This window comes from Notothenia coriiceps, unplaced genomic scaffold (assembly GCF_000735185.1).
Source record: "Notothenia coriiceps isolate Sejong01 unplaced genomic scaffold, NC01 NC01_scaffold00037244, whole genome shotgun sequence".
Taxonomy (NCBI): domain Eukaryota; kingdom Metazoa; phylum Chordata; class Actinopteri; order Perciformes; family Nototheniidae; genus Notothenia; species Notothenia coriiceps.
In genome coordinates this window covers 12,566,493-12,582,828 of record NW_011369945.1, presented here as the reverse complement: position 1 = coordinate 12,582,828, position 16,336 = coordinate 12,566,493, and the positions used below count along the sequence as shown (strand labels likewise).

The window sequence follows — 16,336 nt, the reverse complement described above, 5'->3', positions numbered from 1 at the left end:
GGCCCCCCCCCCCCCACTTAAATCATGTCCACATGGAGAAGATACTAAATAAATGTGCACACATCTTGTGTCCATATCTCTCTGTTTTGGTGGTCATGCCACAACCGTGCACGTGAATGCATGCGCGAGACATGGTAAGATATCTGGATTAAGAGGATGCTGTTTCTTTGCACAGCATGAAAGAAAGGTGAAATTAATGGGCTGTGATTTTAGTATTTTTAAACAGAGGTCAATCATTTGTACGGCCCTCGGAGGATGTTGAAAAAATGTAAATGGCACTTGAGAGGAAAAAGGTTCCCCACCCCTGCTTTAAAGGTTGTTGTTTGTATTTCTGGTGAGTGCTTTTGCACTTTTCAATTGCTCTCGTAGTCTCACTGTCAGTTCATCTCACTGGTTTCAACTGAGATGATCAATCGTATACTGAAACGTATCCAGTTTATTGTGAAATATGTCACCTATCACATTACTGAACCGTCGTCTGAGCCATTGCATATACTGATTGTGGAAATAGCCATTTTGTAGAGCAAAATATAAGAAAGAAGCACTTACTAATTATTGGATGAATGATTGACTGAAAGTATTAGGAAGTGGATGACATTTTTATGGTATTGATGGGTAAATTAGATTACCTTTACTACACAAAGGCTCATATTGGAGGTGGAGGATTTGTGCTGTGTGTCCCTAACTTCCCCCTGCCCTAAACTGTAACTACAATAACTTTTCTTTAAAAGAAACATCGTCTTCATTTTTGAATATGTAGGCAGTCAATGAGTTGTACTGACATTTTTCTTAAGTCCCTCCGTGTGGATAATATTATCTCTAAAGAAAGACCAAAGTGCGACTTGCATTTTGCTCCTTCAGGGAAGATTTCCTCTTCCTCCTGTGTTGTGTTCATATCTACAAATGACTTCTTCAGATAATAATGATTTGAAATGTTGAGCATCATGTTTGAGTCTTCATGTCACCCCCTCTCGTTGATTTATTGCCAACATTTGGACTTTCTGCCTTTCTTCTCTTAGATCAACAGAGACTTCTTAGCGGTTTCTGCTGTGTAAATAGATTCCCAGACATTTTAAAGAGCATTTGGCTCAGAAAGGTTGCATGCATATGAGTGTATGAAATAAACAGAAGGCACCAAAAGCCCCCCAGTGTTCCTCGGGCTCCTGCGTAGACCCCTATTTGCCAAGAATCGTGTGTTCTAAACAGCATTAACACCACTTTACTTGAAGTCTTACCTATTTAATATTCTACTAAGATCTACTGGGGTAGTTTTCGGACAGGGCCTGTACCACTTCTCTCCTGTAAGTGCCTTCTTTCACATAGAATCGAGTGATAGGCATGCAGGTCCTGTTTAAAAATGCAGTTGGCAGTCATCACCTGGCACTAATAAGCACACTGCATTGTGGTAACAACAACACGCGTCACTCTGGGGAGCACGCCGGCCAAAAATAACAACTTTTCTTGCGGCTACTACGTCCTTTTAATATCTTGATTTCTTGTATCTATCCTCTTTTTCACCAAACTTGTAAATGGTATGATGAACTATATGAGATTTTATGTGTATACGATGTGCATGTAACTTGTAGAATAGGGTGTTTTTAATTAAACCTTTTTTCGGATATCCATCCAGGATGTTTGGCACAGAAATATGATGCACTGATGCATTGAATCATGTTGCCAAAAATGAACTCTGTTATATGAAGAAACACTGACTTTTCCCTCGATCCAGTTCTAACAAAAATTCACTTCCGGTCGTAAATGTTTACAACATACTGACAACACGCGCCCGCTAATTCTAGCATCACCACTGCCTACGAAGCATCAACAACTGTGAACTTAATTATATAATCTAGCACATAAAAGCTCACCAGTTTAGAAAACTTGAAGATGTTTTTTGTTTTGTTTTAGAGTTTGATTATGAAGTAAAGGCTGTATAAAGGTCACGCTGACTTGTTGGTCCCCACATTTGCTTGCTGTTCATAAGCCTGTGTCAGTAGCCAAACTGAAAATGTGATGTAATTCAAAGTCTGAAGAATAACCATGAAGCCATGAAATGATTCCTACTGAATTGACGTGTCCACTGCTGTAAATGCTTTTTTGGGGACCAGCTGTGGATTTTTTATTATGGGTTGTGCAATTGTGGCTTCCCTTTCTTTTCTTTTTTTATGACGGATTATGATTTGTCAGTGGTTTTTTGTGACCTTGTGTTTTTGGCTGAATCCACATTAAACCTGTATTGAATCATTTAGTTGGGTTTTTGATAGTACACATACACATGAGGGTGAGGAGGATTGGACTGTAGGCCTCCATCTTGTGCAGTGAATCACATGCTTCATAAACCTGGTCAGTTGTTTGTAAACTGTAAATTGGTTATTTCTGTACATGAGACAACATAAACAATAAATGTGTTCCCACGGTCAGTCAGCGTGTGTGATTTTATTTTAGAAATACTTAAGTTTTGTGTTGAAACATAAGGAAAGCACGAAACAAAAAATCTATGTAAGGATAGACAAATAAGGACAAAGTAAATACTAAACAAACATTTTAATCAACAACAGGTCAAAGGCTGAGAGATATTAATTAGAATATTGAATGGGAGTATGGCTAAAGTAAATCTCAACAAGGCAATTAACAGTGCTTTATAAAAAATCATAACACAATTGATTTATTGAAATCAATAGAAAATTCAAATTAATATAAATTCAAATTAATATAAATTCAAATTGAAACTAGGAGCCATTAAACACAAAATGACTAAGCAAGCAGTATTACATTTGTTACATCAACTCTGGATTGCTTGTGAATTGACCCTGGGGATGAGCCAAGTTTGACAGAATAACATCTTGATTTATTTGAATCTGGAAAAAAGTTATTAAGATAAAAAAAGTATGTATTACCCTTAATACGGTGCTTATGTACAGTGATTGAGTAAATGGTTACTTTATACCATTACCTTTACATGTGATGCTCATAAAGTTATACATTAAAAAAGAGAGACAAGATGCACAAGTCTTTTTCTTCCCATATCCGGTATTTCCCCTTTATGATCAGGCTATTCATTGACATGCAGAGGTCCTTCTCTTTGGAAAAGAGCTATATCATAGATTATTAAACAACAGACCAAAGCTCAATTTACAAACAAAACATGTTGTGTTGATTATATATGTCTTGCATTTTATGTATAACTGCTTAGCAGAGGTGGGAAGTATCTAAGTACATTTATTCAATGAATGTACTTAAGTACAATTTTGAGATACTATTTATATGCTGCTTTGTACTTCCACTACAATTAAGAGGTAAATTGTGTACTTTTACTCCATTAAATGCTTTTCATACATATAGTTACTTTGCAGATTTGGATTAATTATGTGTAATATAAACAAGTGTTAAATCAGACTTTAGTTCCACTTGGAGTAAATTCACAAGCTACCCTGCATTATACAAAGTCATTCAAACTAGCTGCACCTTTACTAACTTTGAGAACACTTTAATGATCAATGATTATAATCAAAACATATTATATATATTATTCTGAAATGGATCTGCCAAATTAGTACTTTTACGTTTGGTACTTTAAGTATATTTTGATGCTAATACTTTTTTACTTTTACTAGAGTAACATTTTGAATGCAGGACTTTTACTATAACAGAGTATTCCTACACTCTGGTACTTCAACTTTTTTTTTTTAACCTCACCTGTATGATGTTCAAACTTCTTCTTAAATTACAACTTTTTTTTATACTTGTATATGTGCAAACAAACAAAGAAAACCACGTATTCCAGGGGATTTAAAGGTGGTGTAAAGTGCAGTGTAATATCCCTTTAACACAAAACTGCACAGTCACGTGTGAGTGTGTCATGTGATTAATGAATTGTGAATCAAACACAGCTCCAGTCTGTCCTTTGTACTCTGAATGTTTGTGCAGCCTATGCATACGACATATATTAACGAGGTGACTCTTTGCTCTGAACCTACCAGGTAAGGCACAAACTCTACCGCTGTCTGTTAACCGCTCCATGTCATTCACCGGCTAGCTTTAATCCTGTTAGCCACCTAGCATGCTAAGCTAACTTGTTTTTATCATAGGCTGTACATGTATTTTTCTAGCTACTTATCTGATGTTAGCTCGTTAAACTGTTACCGATAGCGAGATATTTCTGGTGTCAAGTAGTTATATGTTAAGATCTATTTTGTATATACTGTTGAGTATTTTAACGCAGAATGATGGTGAATAATTCTGTTTTTTGGTTGTTTTACAGGTTGTAAGAGGAGTATGCTGCATAGTGCTGTTTTTAAATACTGAACTCATTCTACCTGTCTTTCAGTCCTCTGCTAATAATGGTAAAGTACTCTCACTACTATATTTATGATAATTGTATAAGATAAAGTGGTGGACAGTAACTAAATACATTTACTCAAGTACTGTACTAATTACATTATTCTTTACTTGAGCATTTCCCACTCTCTACTATCTTATACTTGTACTCTACTACATCTACATTTATCTTATAGCTTTTAGTAACTGTAAAGAGTCAAATTAGCAATGCAAAATATAATTGACAAAATCATTTGGTGTATTATTTTCAACGGTAAAGATGGGACTTAAAGGTGGGGTATGTCATTTATTTCAGAAACACTTTTTGTTATATTCCATGGAATGCTCTTAACATCCCGATAGCAATGAATACATTGACAATAAATACATAACAAAATGTCATCTGTGGAATCCGTGGCGCTGTAAAAAGCACGACCAATCATTTTAGCCGGCCCGGCTAAAATAACTGGATGGCCTACCTGCCTGTCAGCCTTCCATCTGTGCGCAAACTTATCTCGTGCCCTCATTGGTCATGTGCGCGTTCGTGTGTGTTGGAGGAGGGGCTTTGTAAGGAAGTCTGAAGGAAGAGGCAGATTTTTTTCTGCTGTGTAGTTTCAAATTCTAGCGCACTCGAGCTGGTTTCTCCAAAATTACATACCCCACCTTTAATTGATTGATTAATTGATAAATATCCAAGCTGGCAGTAATATAAAACTGCAAAATCACTTCAATTCATGAATAAAGTGATGTTATCAATTATTAATCAATATTTATTATTCCATATTATAAACTACATTACCCTGAATCTACACATGCTTACCTTTTTAAATATTTATATTTTGATGCTGATACTTTACCTTCTTACTGTTTTATTGATTCTTTTGCTTTTGTGCAAAAGTAAAAGAATCAAAATCAATAACCAAGCATATAAACAGCAGGTTATTTCATCCTTAAAAAACGTTAATTCATTGCCCAATTGGTTCACATACCTGATTTAAGCTCATGACACAGTAAAGGTGTTTCACTTTCGTTCTCTATTCAGATGCTGCTACATTTCTACAGCTGTATTTAAACCATGATTTAAACAGATAACTCAACATTTTTGCACTTTTTGCAGATGAGATTTAACAATCCAGTTAAAAATAATGATCTGTTTTCATGAGTCTTAATGGTCTTAATCAGCTTACATTTCTATAATGTAAAATAATCATTTAGTCTTCTCGAATTGCACAAGATTCTGCTTATCAGAAATGGTGACTCAATTGACTCGTTTTAAACACATTGTGCTGACTCGATAAACATACAACAGCTGCAGCGATTGGTCAATTTATTGATTATTGAAACCAAGAAAAAATAAACCAGCAGCTGTTTGGATAATCAATTCATTGTTTCATACATTTTTACAGCAAAAAAATGCTAAACCTTCTCTGATTCCAGCTTTTTTTTAATTTTTTTAATTGTGTCAGTTATGACAGAAAAGTACATGTGTTTTTCATCTCAATGAAGAAAATAATCATTAATGGCATCTCTATAATCTACAAAATGAGTTATTTTCCGCTGAAGGTTAAAACACATTTCATTAAGATATGAGTGCTTTACATAAAAATGTAAAGGACATGTTCATTAGATTAGGGAAGTTTTTTTAATGAGTAAGAATTCCTGCTGAGCTCGAACACAATTATATCTTTCTTATCCTTCTTCGCAAAGTTTAAGTTTCTCACAAAACAACATAAAAAACACAGAAACTGAAGATGTTGACAATAGTTCATGATCTATACACAGCAAAATCGTAAGTGTTAAAATCAACACTTACTTGGTGTTTATATAATCCTCACCAATTGGGAGTTAAAGTTACACTTTGGAAAGTGTTAATATTTTAACTCTAATAGTGTTAATTATCTAACACTGACAGTGTTGTTTTATAACCATTTTTAACACTAAATGGTGTTATTGCTTTACACTGGGAGTGTTGATTTATATAATTTAGAAAGTTGTTCAATTACACAGGAAAGTGTATTTTTAACACTAAATGGTGTTATTCCCCTGCACTGTGAGTGTTAATTTTGAACCTTCAGTGTTTTATTTTTACAATATTAATCTATGCACTGTACACACAAATAATTGTTACTATAAGAAAAACACAATCTCTAGGTTAAATCTATTAGCTCTATTTACATTTAGATACATTTGTTGACTTCCACAAGACTTAAGAATATTTAATAAATCATTACAAACTCTCAATGTTGTCCTTTTTTATTCAACACTGCAAAAGTTACAGTATCTGCACTTAACAGGAGTCGTAAACATGTTACAGATAATGTATCTCTCCACTCTATCCAGCACAGCATAATGCACATTTTGTTTTTCAAAATACCAACTGACAACTGGTCAGGACATGTGACAAACAGAGGATTAGTTTATGTACACAACTATACAGTATATGCACACTTAAAAATAAAACAAGGCACGACATATTCGCTCATCTCCACCATAAGTACTTTGTAAGTCAAAGGGCTTATACATTACAAGGCTTTCTGCTTTGATTACATCTTTTTCATCACTTTCAAATACTTTTGAAAATGTTCACTAAAATTGTCAACCACAAGCTTTTTCACAAGGAANCCTGCATTTTCCCCCTTGTAATTGAGTTGACTGTTTCCTAAAGGAGAGCCTAGCTTGCACACGGCAGCGTTGCAGCTGGCTAGGCCTGCTAGCCTACAGCTCAGTGCTAATGATGAGATTCTCGCTTTGATGCTTATATAAACCCCCCCTTTCCCTCCTCTGTCTCTTTTGTGTTGTGCAGGTTTTGTGTGGGAGACAAGTTTTTCCTGAAGAACAACATGATCCTGTGCCAGACAGACTACGAGGAAGGGCTGATGAAGGAGGGCTACGCTCCCCAGGTCCGCTGACCCTCGCAGGCCAACGAGAAGGAAGAGGAGGAGGGAGAGGAGTGGGAGAAAGAGAGAGACTGAAGGAGAGCTTGCAATCACACAACAAAAAGCACTATTGCCTCCTGTCCAGCTCCTGTCCAGCTCCTGTCCAGCTCCTGTCCAGCTCCTGTCCCCCACATGTACATAGCTAAGCAGAGGGGACACTCCGCTGTACAGAATAGCCATAGAGATGCCGGTGTGGGGCGGGGAAGGGCCCTGGAAGCCTACAACAAACTACAAGTATGAAAAAAAATAGTGTGGCCATTTTTTTTTTTGTAACGGATGCTGCCTCTTTCCTCATGGCCAACCAACACCAGCCTCAGAGCAATTTCTAACCAACAGCTGATCCCAGTTGTTGGAAAGCAAAAAAAAAAAACATTTTAACCAACCCAAAAGCAGTTGTGTCTCTTCTTATCTGCAACTTCTACTTGAATCTGAAACACACTGAGGTATTGTCAATCAACTTTCAGATAAAGACCTTTTTACTGTATGATATCAGATTTAAAACACGGTGAATGTAAAGAGGGCACAAATAACACTGATGACTCATTTGTTGCTTGGTATGTATGGATGTGTGTGTCTGTGTGTGAGCATGTTGGGAATGAATCCGTCATGCAGTCCTGCGATGCTAAGTCTTGTCCATATAGTCGGTTCAGATCCTTAAGATTCCAGAATATTTACATGCTTCCCAATCACACAGCTGCTTTGGCTCACAGGCACAAAATCAGAGTTTTGGAAATAATAATGTGTTTCTCTGGATGAATAGAATCTCGTACACAATCACTACATACATATACTCCATAACGTCAATAAATCCAGATCACCCTTGAAGAATACTGTCACAGAGGAATGTAATTGGCTATTTGAATATCAATGAACAGAACTTTGCTGGTCAAAGGGAGCAGCATTTGATGGCATGTAAACTACAGTGGTCAGTATTTGTCTTTATTTGAACAATGAATAGAACGGTGTTTAATGTGAAAAGCATTGCTATAGTGATGAAACTCTTTCAATCTTCTATTGTTCTGAATTTTTTGCCTGCCCAGCACCAAACATTATTCGAAGTTAGCAACTAGTTAGCTACAAAGCCAGATATTAAAAATATATATTTGAGCGGTTGGAGGAGACCAAAACAGAGCGAAAAGGAGAGTAAACATTGGATTTTCATGTATCTGTTGGACAAACGCCAACCCAATGAGACGCTAATGTTGCTTGCAGGTTGACCCAACATTCGTTAACCTGCAAATATTGCTTTATCTTTTGAATTCGCAATTATCGAACTGCTGTGCAAGTAATCTGGATGTGTTAACAGGCAAGAAGCATGTTAGGCAACAACATCTGAATAAATAAATAGCTAAAGCGGCTTTAAACATATGGACCAGACTTAATGCCTGTAGACAACTGTGTGGTTGTGCAAGATCATCTTTCATATAATCGACAAGAGTCAAGGTTTTATTCCTGAAATGCATTCCGCCAGAGCCCCTTTCAGCCGCGCTCTGGCAGCCCGGGTTTGAACTCTAACTCCAGGCTTAGTTCTGAAAAACGGCTGTATATATTTTTTTTTGCTGGAGACGGTCTTTCTATTTATCCAAACCTTGCTTTCATACTGCTCAAACAGAAAATGTGAGGAAATGCTGGTGGAGGCAGGTTGTTGTAGCGTTTGTAGGGTTGTAGGGATTGGTCGGGGATGGTGGGGGTTGGGTAGTTTTTGTACACTATTTATTTGATAAACATTCAGTGCATCACCTGTTGTCCAACATTTCACATTGTTTGACATGCTGATACTTGAATCCAATCGATGATTTGTCAATCACTGTTTGTTTTATGTCGGGGGTGGCTGTGTAATTTCCAACACAGCCAGTTAACTGCACTCTGCGGCGGGTCGGTCACCTTCAGATCTGGTCATCTAAGTCTCAATGACTCCCTGCTGCGGGGGGGTTGAATCCAATATTAAATCCAAGCAGGTGCAACAGCGCTCAGCACCATTTCTAGCTGAAAAAAAACCTTCTTTACTTTGTAAATTGTGGGTGTACATAAAATAAATATTAATTTTTGCTTGCTATTGTACAATGATTTCTTTTTATGTGTCATCCAGCATGAGATGTTTATTTTTAGGACAACGCTTGTAAATACTGTAATTGTAATAATTTTAAGCACAAATGTAATACAGTTTTATTGTGTTACCAGTGAGTGTGGCGTCTTTTTGTCTTCAACTGTTATTCAAGGCTGAGATTTGTGTCTGAAGAAAGTTTTTAAGTCTGTGTTCGCTGGAACAACAAAGGTTAAGTATCTAGCCCAAGGGCACAGCATTAGATGCAAAGCAGCCACCAGAAACGGCCTGTTCCCTGTCCATTACCCTAACCAGCAGAGCATGTTGTAGTCTATGATATATGATCGATCTAAAGCGCAATCATTTCCTCAGTTTGTTGTCTCCGCTGCTTATAAAAATGCCCTTTTTTCAGTTTGGTCCCGATGAAAGGGAGCTCACAATATTTCCGAAAGAAGAGCCTTGGTTGCAGGGATTACATTTCCCGTATTAATGAGATTCATTTTTCAAATCCATCCTTTGTTCAGTTCTAAAAACACAATGGGCTTTCATCTTGTCAGAAGGAAAAAAGTGGATTTTCTATTTTGGTACTGTCATGTGTCAAACATTGAAGAAAAAAAAGAGATAAACCAATGCTTCCGTGATACTTTGCCATCAGCTGCTTTCAAGAAGCGGCGGCAGCTATCTCCTCGTGGGTTGTTTCAACTAATTACCTGGATTTCAATTTAGAATCATCTGGAATGTCGAAGTAAAACATTTGGATTAAAGTTATTGCTCTAATTAGCGAGGTGCTTCCAAAGTGGCCTGTGAAGTTTGTCGACACTGATGCTTACATCACATTACAGAGGATAATATCTAGGCCAATTAAGCTAATTGAATTTCCTTATCGAGAGACACAGAGAAGAGAGAGAGGCTCTTTGATTAGGCTCAAGCTGTTGAAAGTTCTTCAGATGAAAACACATGGAGATTACAGCCGAGTCAAATTAAAAGAAAGTGTGGCAACCATGGGGAGAATTCTCACTAATGGCAGACATGTGTCATGTGTTATTATGGTGCAGCTTCTCCAGAGTCAGATGTTAACCCCTGAATCCTGCCGCTGATAGCGTAGCATCATTACCGCCGTGTTGTCTGCTTTCAAAGGGATAATGCATCGCAAAGTAATGGCTGCCTGAGCCACAATGTATGCAGACGAATAAAGGTGGTTTTCTTAGGAGAATACTACAACCGTCTAATCATTTACTGTGGGATAATGCAACCATTTATATAAAACAGATGGTGTTATGATCACTGCGGTAGGAACAATGTTTCATGTGCTTGAGGAAAACAGCCAAAGAAAACAAAAGTATTGTTTGAGAGACAAGAACCAATAAAGATAAATAGGCTTGGATTTGATGTATTTGTTATGTTGGGGCCTTTAAATGCAACAATGTGACACGACAGCATCAAAAAGTCAAACGGTTTGGGCTATCATCAGCTTTTGTTCGATTATCTGTGATGGATTACACATGTTCAAATATACCATACTGAAATAAATAAAGCGATGGTCACATATATGGTCACAGAAGTGGAAAAACCCAAACATACAGTAGGTAGTAAAGATCTCTAGATCGCAAGACTAAGTTTTATTTAAAATCGGTCTTTATCACAAAAAGGAAATCTCTGCCATGTCCCTGTCCAACTCAGTCTCACGGCATTTTGTGTTATAATCACGACATTTAATCTATTGATTCGTGTTCACCAACAAGATTTTCCCCTTTTTTTTGTTGCCCAATCAGCTACAGTGAGTTGATGAAGCACAACGAAAAACAGAGACCCCAAACTCTCCCACATTAGGGATGGCAATCATTAAGAGCATTTAGAAAAAGCATTAGCTGCCAGGCTGCGTATCGTTAGCGTCTTCATCCCTGTGTTACAGCTGACCCTGGAGTTAGCGCTGGGTGTGCAGTTAGCCCTGCTCACAAACGGCTCCAGGGGCAAAAATAATGATCTTTACAGACATGCCAATGCTATCTGGACCAGATAACACTGCTTTAATGACTCCTTATCCTTTGGCCCTTTCAAGGAGATGGGTGCGCTGGCAAATATCTTCCCGTTGTTGGGTCATTACCTCTCTATTGCAGGGATAATAGACTTTTGTATTTTTAGTCTGATTTGACTACTTCTCAACTGAGTGAAGCCCTTTGAACGATTATTCAACCCTCTGTGACAAAGCATAACACCCAGGTCACCGTTACTCATTCACAAATCAGAGCCAAAACAAATCACATTGGCACATTGACCAACATCAAATGGAAATATAATAGTCTGAATAATGATTGGTGGTACAAAAGTTGAGTTGCTTTGAGATTTGTAACTACTGTATATCACTACCAAATATGTAGGTTTTCCATTTGTGGTGGTCATTTCTGGACCCACTGTCCCCCCAACCCCCTAAATCTTATTGCAGTCACAATACAAGGAGGGAGGAAGGTAGCAACACACTATTTCCATACAATGTTTTTTTGATTGCGTAAGTAATCCTTAGAAAACAGCTGGTGGTGTTAGGAATGCAGCTGCTGCTACACCTCAGTCATGGCTGTCAAAGCAGCTGTTTTGACTTTGACAGTTGATGGAAAGCAGCTGCTTTGACATCCCCTCACTGAGGTGTTGAAATATTCCATGTTGAATTTAATAGAGATATCTGTGGTCCTCACAGAATGTGTCCTATAAACCTGGTAGTCCTTTGACCCTTTCCTATTTCCACCAACACTCAACAAGGTCTATCTTCAAAACTAATGAGCGAATGTATATGAAATTTGCTAAGGATGTTCATAAAAGGGTTGGAAAACAAGCTGATCTAAAAGATGTCAAGACAAAGAAATCTGGCTTTTATATGCTGCCTTTATATACTCGAGTAATGAATAACATTCCCATTGCTTGAAAATGTTGTTGGATGGTATTGATTGTTCTAGTGAACTTTAAGATGTTACCGGGCAAGTAAAGTTACAGCTTGTAGAAAACTTTTTTTATTGGAATTAACCATAGCAATATGTTGGATGATGCTGTTTGAGATATTATTTTAGATTAATGGCCACCCTATGACCTACTTTCAGCCTCCCAACCCTGCTTCATTTATGCCACTCTCTGATTCTCCCTGTGTGTTGTGATTGTTTAGCTGGAGTCAGAGCAGCATCGTACTAGCTGAAACCATTTCCATAATCAAGACTCCTACAAATACTCCCCCACATTTAATACCAGACTCATAATGGATTCACTGTTTCTGCTCTGAACCACCAACACCAATTACTCCATCGCCTGTCTGTGTCTGCACCTGCGTCCACCTGTTCTGCTGCCCCGCTAAACACTACCTTTGCTAAATCGTTGGGCATTATCCCTTATATATTATACAAAGCTTTTGCAGAGGATGTGATTCAAACGTATCGAATGATCCAGGTGAATGTGTAATGCTAAGCTGTGTAGCACAATGTTATCTTGTCAGTATGAAAGGCATCTAATGCAGAGTCACAAGCTAACCAGGCTGATTATTGACATTCTAGATAGCAACAAATGTTGATGTCCCTGAGACACACAATTAGCACCACATTGATTGCAGTGGCATCTCAAACACATGTTCCAGCATTAATCTGACCCAGTCAACACATCCCTTATTTCAGGGAACACAACAAAGAGAGTTTTGATCACGGAGGAATCTGCCTGTCATTAGCCACATTGCAGTCAGAGGAGCCAACGGTCTGTGAGATGCAGGATTCTGGGTCTCAGAAATCTTTCTTTTGATGTACCAGGGTAACTTCTACCAGATGCTCATTTAGGTCTACCAGCTCAACCATGCAAGGAAAATGACTGCAATCCACCTCCCATTCACAAACATACTCACGCACATCACCTTTGACTAACAGAAGCTATGCTCTGCAATGTTATTGAAAGTGTTTTAGTGATAAAAGTGGGTCTCTAGTAGTGCTAAGAGAAATATTAATGTTCTTCTCAGATGGCAGCGCTGATGTCAATATCGCCGTATCTCAAACACTGAGAACTCGTTTGTTTGTTCAGATATGATTTATGTTGAATCAAAAGAAACAGCCGAAGCCGTAGTGTGTTTACTGATCCAGCCGCAAATCAAACATCCAATCTGGTCATGCTGCGTCGGGAGGAGGGTGGGGGGTCGACTTCTCTCCTTCTCCCAGTTAGTAACAGAGATCTGTGGATTTCTGTTTGTTTGTTGCCCTGGTTTCTGCTACTGCCAGTGTCATGGCAATCAAAGCTGGATGCACCCAGAACAGGGGGAAACGGTGCCACCCTCCCCATCCTCCATTGCCGGTGTGCCGACCCTGTGTGCCGACCCTGTGTGTTTACGATGTGCTGTTTCCATATGACCTAATCTCAAACAAATTGGAAAGATGATTGTCATCTGCAGGGGGGCAGGAGCTGCATTATTTTCAACAATAACCTTCAGAAAACCTTTCATGAGGAAAAAAAAAGAAAATAAATCAAGAAGTGGATTATTCAAAAGGCAATTTTCTTTCGGTTTCCAAACCCACCCAGCTCGTTTGGTGGAGAAACGTTGTGCGATGAGACGTCTTATTTTGTTGTGTGAAATGGCGGAGGAGATTCAAAGGCAATGCTCCCTCTCTCTTTCCTCCTCCTCCTCCTCCTCCTCCTCCTCCTCCTCTCTCTCTCTCTGGAGGATGAGTGTAATCAAACAGGGCAGATGGAGGATCTGAGGAGAACTGTGTATCAGCAATAAACTGTTTTAGAAAATACAGACAGCAATGGGCACTTTACCTACACATTACACACACTCACAAACTCTCAGTTAAATGTTTAAGCAGGCAAGGGAAATGGAAAGGTATGTGTGGAAGGGACAATATACCTTATCACCAAAGATATGTAGATTCCAATGGACACCTTTGGCCTACTCCTGCTTAGAACAATACCCCTTAGTTCCAATGATGGAAATCCTAACGCTTCAGCATTAAATAACATTTGTTAGTGGTTACCAGTGTGAGTTTAGAGGAGACCATTTCCCGTTCCAACATGACAATGCCCCCATGCAGAAAGCCAAAGCCAAATCCAAAAAGTGTTTTCCCAGTGTGTTTTAGGTAATCCCATCTAACTGAAGCAAATGTGGTCAAAATGTGGCACTATAACTTCTGTGTTAGTTGGTTACATCATTAGGCCCCAAAAGACTTACATTTTTAACTAAATCAACTACCCAGAACAAGCACTTTTAAAGCCCTTATTTAAAGAGGACCTATCATGCAAAATGCACTGTGATGTATTTTATACATAAAGATGTGTCCCCGGTCGGGGAACTCACGTAGCGTCAGAAAATAAAACCCTCTCTCTTGTCCTCCGTACCCAAATCTCTAAAAACGGGGCTACAACGGAGCTGATCTAGATTTGCGTCCGAAATGACGTAATATCGGAAATGTAGGCTGGCTTTACACCCACGGTCCTATCAGAAACGTTTCTATCAGAAACAATGCCCGACTGTTTTGGACGTAATATGGTCGGTGCATGTTTATATTAGCATCGCTAACACTCAGAGCTAACCTGTACTGCAGAGCATGTGTGTGAAGAAGCAGGAAATAAAAAGGAACTCACCTTGTGGTATAACCGGCAAGAGAGAAAGCCTTTGAGCTCCATACTGTTTCAGAAATAATCCTTGATAATCCATGATATGGCGTTTCATCACCGCAGTATCTGCCGGTAGCATCTCCCGCATGAGCTCAGCCCCCTCCTTTTTTATCAATTTCTTTTTTTTTTTAGAATGGGTGATCTGTTTGGTATTTTGAGCAAAACACTTCATAGACATGTTTTTTGTATATATTTTTATATATCTGAGACCTATGACATTGCCTAAAAATAGCATGATAGGTGACCTTTAAATCAGAGTTGTTTCCCCTTTCCATTAATTTGACTGAGTCGTGATTGCATTTGCTGCAGTTTAAAGCATGAATGAGTATAGTATGGTTTGATGTAGGCCTTGAAACCATAATCCTATTTTGAGTTGGTAAGAAGCATATTTAGTTTTTGCTTTAACAAGGGTTTTAAAACAGAGATCAATTGAGACGAATGTTTCTTCGCTTTGAGTCCTTGTGTGTCAAGATGAGTGGCAATTATATCCAGCTCCATTTGCATTAGATCAATGGATTAAGAACACTGATGCAATGATGAGTAAAAATCATTTTTGAATGATGTGTAAAAGGATTCTATTGCATGTGGAGGAAATGTTTGGGTATACTCACACTTAGCTCGAGTCTCTTTACACTTTTGGCTATGTAGTACACATACATATTGGCAAGAAAATCTACAAGAGATTGTACAGTGCAATCAGAGAGATACAGTATGTCCACGTTTTTGAGCAAGTCCACAAATCCAGTCTTCGTCAAGTCTGTCACCACCTTCGCGCAGCTGCTGGCGCCACTTTGTCCGGTCCTCCGCCAGCCTCTCACAGTTGTCCGTCGCAATGTCCGGGGCCTTCATGTCACGTTTTACGAATGAACGAGGTTTTAATACCTCACATTTGCTGTAGAAACCAGATGTGTCTTCATTTCAGTAGTAAGATATCCAGGTTGTGTGCTGAATAGCTATCCTCATAAATATGACTAATTACAAAGCTTGCATTCGGCTTTTTCAATAATAGGTCCAGTGTGCTGCAAGGTCAGGATCTCTCCACCAATCAGATCTCATGTAACATCACACGGAAGCCGTAACCCCCATCATTAACTCTACCTGCACGTCTCAACCTGCTGACTGCTGGCCTGCAAGCTCTCGCTACCGAGTGCGTTATTAAGGAGTCTGTGGACTGAGGTGACGCTAACAACAACAGTGAGCTCTACAAGTGAGCAGGCCTAGCTGTAATTGTGCAGTGGAAGTGCACAGGGGTTGCTTGATCAGGACACTGGGCCTCCGTCCTAATGGGTCCTCTGGAGAATCCGAAGCTGGTGCTCCTCCTGTCAATCCAGCGGCGTCCTCGTGACACCAGGGGATCTTGACGGGGGCCGGGGCCTCGCTGTAATTACTGTTCACAGTCCCATCACAG

The 16,336-nt window shown here is 38.8% G+C and overlaps 2 protein-coding genes across 6 annotated transcripts in view; one reads left to right on the top strand and one right to left on the bottom strand.

Annotated features, from left to right (window-relative positions):
• lmo3 (LIM domain only 3) overlaps positions 1-9,401 on the top strand; it is a 224,206-nt gene extending 214,805 nt beyond the window's left edge. For all 5 annotated transcript variants that reach the window (XM_010793565.1, XM_010793564.1, XM_010793563.1 and 2 more), the window contains one exon: positions 7,121-9,401. In XM_010793565.1, the coding sequence (XP_010791867.1) occupies positions 7,121-7,226 (106 nt within the window). In that variant the 3' untranslated portion in view covers positions 7,227-9,401. The remainder of the gene's footprint in view (positions 1-7,120) is intronic.
• LOC104965314 (protein kinase C beta type-like) overlaps positions 1-16,336 on the bottom strand; it is a 469,227-nt gene that overhangs the window by 337,932 nt on the left and 114,959 nt on the right. The gene's annotated exons all lie outside the window — the stretch shown is intronic.